This window comes from Talpa europaea, assembly GCF_964194135.1.
Source record: "Talpa europaea genome assembly, chromosome: 7".
Classification (NCBI taxonomy): domain Eukaryota; kingdom Metazoa; phylum Chordata; class Mammalia; order Eulipotyphla; family Talpidae; genus Talpa; species Talpa europaea.
The window spans coordinates 125,626,249-125,634,074 of NC_140074.1; the positions used below are offsets into that span (position 1 = coordinate 125,626,249).

At 44.2% G+C, this 7,826-nt stretch overlaps 1 protein-coding gene across 1 annotated transcript; it reads right to left on the reverse strand.

Moving 5' to 3' along the window:
• Positions 1 to 779: 779 nt before the first annotated feature.
• On the reverse strand, positions 780 to 6,934 carry DDX5 (DEAD-box helicase 5; the record flags this gene model as incomplete). The annotated part of the gene is made up of 13 exons (XM_084237059.1): positions 780 to 1,183; positions 1,421 to 1,645; positions 2,902 to 2,961; positions 3,048 to 3,109; positions 3,349 to 3,459; positions 3,838 to 4,010; positions 4,105 to 4,265; positions 4,352 to 4,493; positions 4,713 to 4,778; positions 4,884 to 5,017; positions 5,110 to 5,206; positions 5,541 to 5,706; positions 6,891 to 6,934. The coding sequence occupies 13 exons, from the start codon at positions 6,932 to 6,934 to the stop codon at positions 780 to 782; spliced, it is 1,845 nt and encodes a 614-aa protein (XP_084093185.1).
• Positions 6,935 to 7,826: the final 892 nt, after the last annotated feature.

Genomic DNA, 7,826 nt, shown 5'->3' on the forward strand with positions numbered 1-7,826 from the left:
AAGTTCAAATTTAGCTCTTGGCCAACCACCTTAAGTCAGTCTTAGCTATTCGTAATAGAGCCGAGAGCATGAATAGAACCTCTTGAAAAAGCAAGTACTGAAGCCTCTCAAATTATGAACTTTGCAAAAGGAACAATCATATTTTTGTACAGCAGCTTCAGGGTGGGGCTTTACAGTTATTTCCTATTATTTCACTATGAACTCATTTCACCGTTCTGCTAATAAAATAGGATACCAAAGGACTCACCTGATGTTGGGAGGTACTGACAGAAAGCCTTTGTGCAACTTCAAGATTTACCTACATCAATCCCACTTTAATTTCTGCAGTATGAATAGATTTTAAGGACATTCTGATCTCCCACTTCCCAAAATTAAAGCATGTAAAGGAGTAGTCAATTTAGTTAGGATCAAGAAACAGACCATCTAAGCAAGGTTTTACATGACATATGTAAAATAAAGTACAATTTCCACTTAATTCAGTCTTCAAATATTTTTTATTGGAAGGCCATGCATTGCCTTCATTTATTGTATTTCAAATCACTGTACATTTACTTTTGTGAAAACACTGCCTGCATTTTCTAGTACAAAAAAAACCTAAAAATTGTTTTCAGGAATGTAGAGAAATATCCAACTTAAATAGCGAAAAAGTGCACCATAATTACTGCTGCACTGCAGTCATTTCTGCATTTCCCATGTTTCTTAAATAACTATCTTGTTTGATAACACACAATATAAAGAGCAATTATGAAAAACAGACATTTACATATACCTCTTAAGTCTTATTGGGAATATCCTGTTGGCATTGGATAACCAATCATAGGCGCAGCTGCAGTAGCAGGATATGCATATGCCTGTTGGTTCATACCATTGTGCATATTTGGAACATTACTTCCGTATTGCTGAGTGCTATCATAACCATTCTGGTAAGTCCCTGTTGGATTACCAGTCCTAAAACTGGTCTGTATACCAGCAGACACAAAATTACTTCCAAAGCTCCCATTGGTGTAATTTGCAGCACTGTAAACACCATTCTGAGTTTTTGCCCCAAAATCTCTCTTAAGCAGACTAGAGTAACCTCGGTCATAATTTTCCCTGTCTCTAAAAGTATTAAATCCACCCCTTTTGCCCGCAGAGTATCTGTCCCGGCGGTCATCCTTCATGCCTCCTCTACCCCTGGAACGACCTGTCCAAAAAAAAAAAAGAAAAAGAAAAAGAAAAAGAAAAAGCAAATTTATTATTGCTATGGCACAAATCACTAACAGAAGTAATCATGTGGCATTATTCACTATAGCTTTGAACTGTTTTCTCAAATAGTTGCACATGGAAGACTTGACTTATATACCAATCCCATTTAAACCTATTTACAGACAATAAAGTGACCGCAAATAAATCAACATCTCTTACAGAAGGTCAGTCTTACCTGAACCTCTGTCTTCGACCAACTGAAGCAACTTGGGATTAATTGCTTGATTAGCTTCACGAAGCACAGAGATAAGGTCGCTCACTTGCTTTATGTTATTAGGTGTAAAGAAAGTGTATGCTGTGCCTGTTTTGGTACTGCGAGCAGTTCTTCCAATTCGATGAATATAATCCTCTGAGGAGTTAGGGTAGTCATAATTGATGACAAATTTCACATCTTCCACATCTGTAAGGTGTTGCAGTGTGGCAAAATAGCAATGTACGGAGTTTTGCACACCACAACAGCCAGACCAAAAATAAAAAGTTAGACAATTGTATTCCCAAGAAGGTACGGGCTGCAAAAAACAGTTAAAATGGTTATCCATTCCCTGTAGGATTACCATTGAGGTTGAGAGAAAAAAAAAAAAAAAGAAAAAAAAAAAAAGCACATGTCATCTGTATGTTGCATAACCCACCCAATGAGAAAGCCTATCAAAAGTAACATGTATTCCCTAGAAGAGTCCCCATCAGCAAGTCCCCTTACAGATCATCAAGTGACATCTGAATGCTTCTGTGCAGTAGGGCCACTTAAAGGTTCACAGCAACCTCTTCATGTGCTCATTTTGAGGACCTTTAAACAAAAATGTACACGGTCCTTTGCATTTACACACTCATCAGAAGTTCAAAATTCTGGCCACACTGCTTGTCTTGCCAAGACCTTACAACTGCAGCTGCAAGAAAAACATACCTGTCCCCCAAAAGTTGTTTTTATGCACTGTGTCTCGTCTAGGCAAGCGCTTCCAAGAAGCCAGGATTCACTTGAGAATGTGTCTCTCTCTGGCAGGTCTCGACATGACGACTACTGTGTAGGTGAGGGAGGAACTTTCAAAGCACTGCTTTCTTTTCCCACTGACTAAGTGTGAGAAGTTGCTCCTGCTCTAGATCTCATGTGCCAGTACTCACCAATTTGTAAAAGGCTTTAGTACCTTTTAAAGCTGCTCTCTCCATTTCAAACTTGAACAAAAATTTCATTGAACATTGAAGTTTGGAAATATTTCTTCGACATTTCAGCAAACTCACTGAAACTCAAAGACCCACAGATCACAGTAAACAGTTTGAAACAATGCTGTACCATGGCAGTCATGCAAAGCATGGGACAGAAGAAATACCACGGCAGTGAACTGTGAGGATAACTTCCATTTTTTTCCCCCGGAGAGAACAGTTTACAGAGGCAGAGGTCGTATGTTCTGCCTTTTGAAGATTACTGGCACACTTTCAGCTTTTCACCTCTCTAATCGACTGGAAGCAGCCAGCCGATCACTAGTCCTCCATCCCCCTCGAGTCCTCCGATTGTCATGCCTAGGCCTTGCCACAAAGACTGCACCTTTATATGAAAAAAACTTAGAAAAAACGCAGAGGTTAAAGAAAGCAATAAACTTTCTTTAAAAAAATTATATGGAGATCTTCTGGGAAACCAAGCCATGAATGCGAGTTTGTACTAACCTAGCCCTCTGGAGGCCACATCTGTAGCAATCAGAATAGGAGCTTTTCCATGTTTGAATTCTGCAAAACAAAGCACACATATTATCACCACTAATCTGAGTGGAATTCTAAGTTTCAAGAAAGACTTTTTCATTTAAAATACTTACCATTTAGAACCCAGTCACGTTCCTGTTGACTCTTGTCACCATGGATACCCATGGCAGGCCACCTAAATTGAAATAACCTTATTAGATTAACACTTACAAAAACTTGATAAAGTCTAATGCTTAATCATTTTTTATTCCAGATCCCTTGGAATCCCTTATTTCAGTTTCACTTGAAATAATGTATTGCAGTTTTACCTACACCAACAAAATGATTTCCATCTATGAAAACTGCTCATCTGTTTGCCCTTTCCTCGAAACACAGCTGTATTACATGTGCTTCAAAGGAGGAAGTCCAACATACCCATCTCTCCTCATTTTTCTAGTAAGTTCATCACATCTTCTTTTGGTTTCAACAAAAACAATGGTTTTATTTTCCTTCTCACTCATGATCTCTTCCATCAGGCGAATAAGTCTTGAAAGGAAATAAATCGAGAATTTTAAAAGCAGTTCACGGTCATAACCATGCACTTACAGTCAAACATCAATTTACATGGCCACAAGCCAAAAGAAACACCTCCCTAACCATTTATAAAGCAATTCTACCCTTATCCTTTAGAAAACCGAAGGGTAAGAACTCCTTTTCCTATAAGAATGCCACAAATAAGGTAATAACCAATTACCTCAATAGGGAAGCGAAGCAATTTTCAAAAGGAATGCCTCATTTTAAATGAGCCACACTCAAATTCCACCCAATTAGAAGTTACTTTTTTAGGACAACTTATAAAACTGCAACTCCTCAATTTCTATAACAAAGTTTTAGGGGTTCACAAAGAACGTACAAAAAACTTACTTCTCATCCTTTTCCACATCATGACACACATCCACAATCTGGAGGATGTTATGGTTTGCACTCAGTTCCAGTGCACCAATGTTTATATGAATATAGTCTTTCAGGAAATCTTCAGCAAGCTGTCTTACTTCTTTTGGCCAAGTTGCACTCCACATTAGGGTTTGCCTATCAGGCTAAAGAATTTGGGGATTAAAAACAGGAATAATAAAGCTTTGTACTATAAGAACTTAGAACTAAGTTAAAGATTACTTATTTGAGGGCACTTACTCTTATCTGATCCACAATCTTTCTTATTTGGGGTTCAAAGCCCATATCAAGCATTCTATCTGCTTCATCAAGGACAAGGTAGGTGGTTCGTCTCAGATTGGTTTTCCCACACTCCAAAAAGTCAATCAGTCTTCCAGGTGTTGCAATACAAATCTCCACACCTTCAATAAAACACATAAATGTAACTATGGTACCTAAAATCTTCGGCACCACCACAGACATACAGAAATCTCTTTTGGTTACTTGCCTCTCTCCAAATCACGTATTTGTGGTCCCTTGGGAGCACCACCATAGATGCATGTAGACTTCAAGCGACATGCCCTACAATATTCAGCAGCTACTTGCTGTACCTGTTGAGCCAGTTCCCGAGTTGGTGCCAGCACCAAGCACTAAGAGGAACAGAAAGAACGGCTTTTATTTTAGCCAAGACCTGGATTCTAGTTTTAAGCTTTTCTGTGTTATGCCCAATTCCCAAAGCAACTTTGTCTTCAGTTAAACTGGATGAAAATACTATCATTTCTATACAAAACCACCACTGTATATAAAAACTCTCACTATATATTACATAAATATATAAAAGCTTCTGGTCAAAAATTAAACATACTTACAATAGGCCCATCACCTCTCTCTAGGAATGGCTGGTGATTGATATGGACGATGGCAGGCAGCAAATACTATTTAGAGGGGAGCAAAGAACAAAAGTTAAACTAAAACACTTCCAGATGCCTCTCACCCCATTTTCTCTAGCACATCAGTTACTTAAGTTATCCCAAACTTACAGACAATGTTTTCCCAGATCCAGTCTGTGCTACTCCAACCATATCCAATCCACTTAGGGCAACTGGCCATCCCTGAGCTTGAATAGCAGTGGGTTCTGTAAAGTTCTGTCTTGCAATCACATCCATGACATTTGCTATGATTAGAAACAGCAATTTGGTGAAAATTAAATGTCAAGGTGGGGGAGGTTTTAGAGTAAAGAGAGTAAGACTCAAAACTAGTACCTACCCGGAAAATTTGCTTCATAAAAATTCAGAACTGGCTTGGGGCAGTTGTGACCTCTAACTGTAACTTCCTTGCTTCTTCTGTATGTCTCCACCTCTTGCTACAAAACAAGTTTTAATAATCTAGTTAAGTCTCATGACATCCTCCTCTAAACTAAAAATAAAGCCAACAGGTCTCTAAATTTTTATCTAGCTACTTTAAAGGAGCAATCTTAAAACCTGGATGCAGATATGATGCATAAAACCCAGCTACAGTGTTATACCCTACCAATCTATGCAGAAAAATTTCAGTTATTTCCAAAAGTAATATTTGTTTCCCTACTACTAAATCGAACTGTACATCTCTCAAAACTTGGAAGACATTTCTGGTCAGAGTCTGACTTGTTAGAAACCATTACTGATCATCACTTGATAAAACCACAGAAAATTACTTACCGCTGTGCGTCTTGCCAAATCAGGGTGTTCTTGATAAAAATTCTTCTCAAATTTGGGCAGCTCATCAAGATTCCACTTCTTTTTAACTAGTTTCTCCCCAGGGTTTCCAAACTTCTTTCCAGACAAGGGCCCTGCCCTACTTCCTCCAAATCGAGGTGCACCAAACCTGAATTTAAAAAAAAAAAAATTGCATTTTTAAATACCATTTTATATGTAGCTCCCTTTGCACACAATAAAAAAAAAAAAAAACACGAGAAGTAAGACCTAGCACTGTGGTTAACGACGACCAGTCTCTCCTAAGCCACAATTATCTCCGAATCTCTCTAGTTCCCAGTTTCAAGTACACACTACTGAAGCCAAATGCACAGCCCAGGATTTATCAGGTTGGAAACCCAAACCCCCCCAAATTCAGATTACAAGAGACAACAGCTTGTGGCGACTAGTCTTTCCCACGACTTTAAGAATTAAATATCTGACAAAACAACAACACAAGGAGGGACGAGGAGCGTAAGCAACGAAGACGTTACTTATCGCTGTTTTCACGCAAAGCAGCTTTGCCTCTATGGATAACAGACATCACGAGCCGTGGAGGACGAGAAAGGTGGGTCTCGGGAAGTCTAATCCGATCGAGTTAGGGGGATTCCCTTGGAAGGGCTCCCGATCAAGGCAGCAAAATTACATAACGCAAAGAAAAGGAGGAGGAGGAGCTGGCGACTACCGGGGGAGGAGTCCCGGCCCGGGCGGAGTCGGCCGGGCGGCGTTCCCGCTGGGGCGGCGCTTCCCCCTTTGTCTCGCATTTCTCTCTGCGCCACATTTTCTCGACGCTGCCATTTTGAGCTCCTCCGCCGGGCGGGGTAACAAAGGCGCCGCCGCCATGTCCGACGCCGGCATTTTGTACCCGCGGCTCGGCCACATGGCGATTCCGGCGGCGCCCGCCGCCCTCCAGCCCCAGCTGCACCCATGGCGTCGGAAGCGGCCCCTTCGGCCCCCACCGAATTCCCGGAACCCCGAAAACACCTTCCCCAAAGGTCGCACCGAAGAGCGGCGACCTCGCCCGCCTCGGAGCGTCGCGCTTCCCTCGCCTCACAACACGCTCGGCGTTCCCCCAACAGCTGCGGGGTCGCCGGGCCCCGACGCCCCCCCACACTGAAGGGAGTTTGGGGGCCGTGGCAAAACAAGCTCTTCCAGTCAGTTTTTAATAAATTATCAAAATGCCACAAATTTGTGACTAAAAACAACCAAAATAGACCGAAAAAGTCAAGTTCCCCCCGCGCCCCTCCCCCCGCCGCCGCCCTCCGCGGCCTCCCATCCCCCACCCGCCGGGCCTGACAGGTCGGTTCCCACACTCACCCTCGATCCCGACCGCGATCCCGGTCACTCGAATAACCCGACATGGCGTCAATGGTTGCGGTTGGCGGGGAACGAAGCAGAGAGAATCGGGAGCGACGAGTCGCTACAGAAGGCTTCGTCTACAGCGAAGCCTTGCGGGGGCGGCAGAGGCGGAGGGACCGCGATGACAGGAGCCGGAGCTGCTCAACAAGAGACCGGTGGAAATGAATGAGGTGCCGGCCGCGTCCCGGCAGCCGGTTTTATAGCCTGGACCGCCTCCTCCGCCGCAGAGGCTGCTGGGAGCCGCTCTATGACCTAATCACCCCGCCCTGCGCTGGGGCCGCAACTCCCGCCGGCGTTCCGGAATCCGCCATGTTCTCGCCCCTCCCCCTGCGGCCCCTCCCTCACGGTCGCCCGTTTCTCGCCCCTTCGAGACTGGGCCCACCCACCCCGAGAATGCCTCAGTCTTTACTCGCTTGATTTTACCTTTTTATCGTCTTTCTACACCTCAGAGAAGCCACCCACCCTTTTCTAGGTTCAGCCCAGGCGGTAAAATGGCCACACAGGCCAACCCACTCTGCCCACTCGGAGATGTTTACGTCTCCAAAGAGCCCTCACGCCCATAGCCAAACCCCACGGGAGGGCGGGGCCTGGCACTGTCACGTGGCTGCCCCCGCCCACCGGGCGAGAGGCCGCACTACTTCTCCAGTTGGCGTCGGCGGAGGAATACAAAGTGAAACGCTCACCGGAAGTACCGGGCTAACGCCCCGGGAGAGCGGCCGCGGCGACTGGGTGACCCCGGCTGTCAAACCCGCCGCCCTGAGCGTCCCTCAGCGAGCTCTTGCCCGCGGAGAATGGGCTCTGAAGCCTGCAAACCGCCGTCTAGGCACGTGCTGCAAAAGGAAGTGCTCCCGCGGCGGCCAATCAGCGGCGAGAAGCCGTTTTAACGTCCTCCCT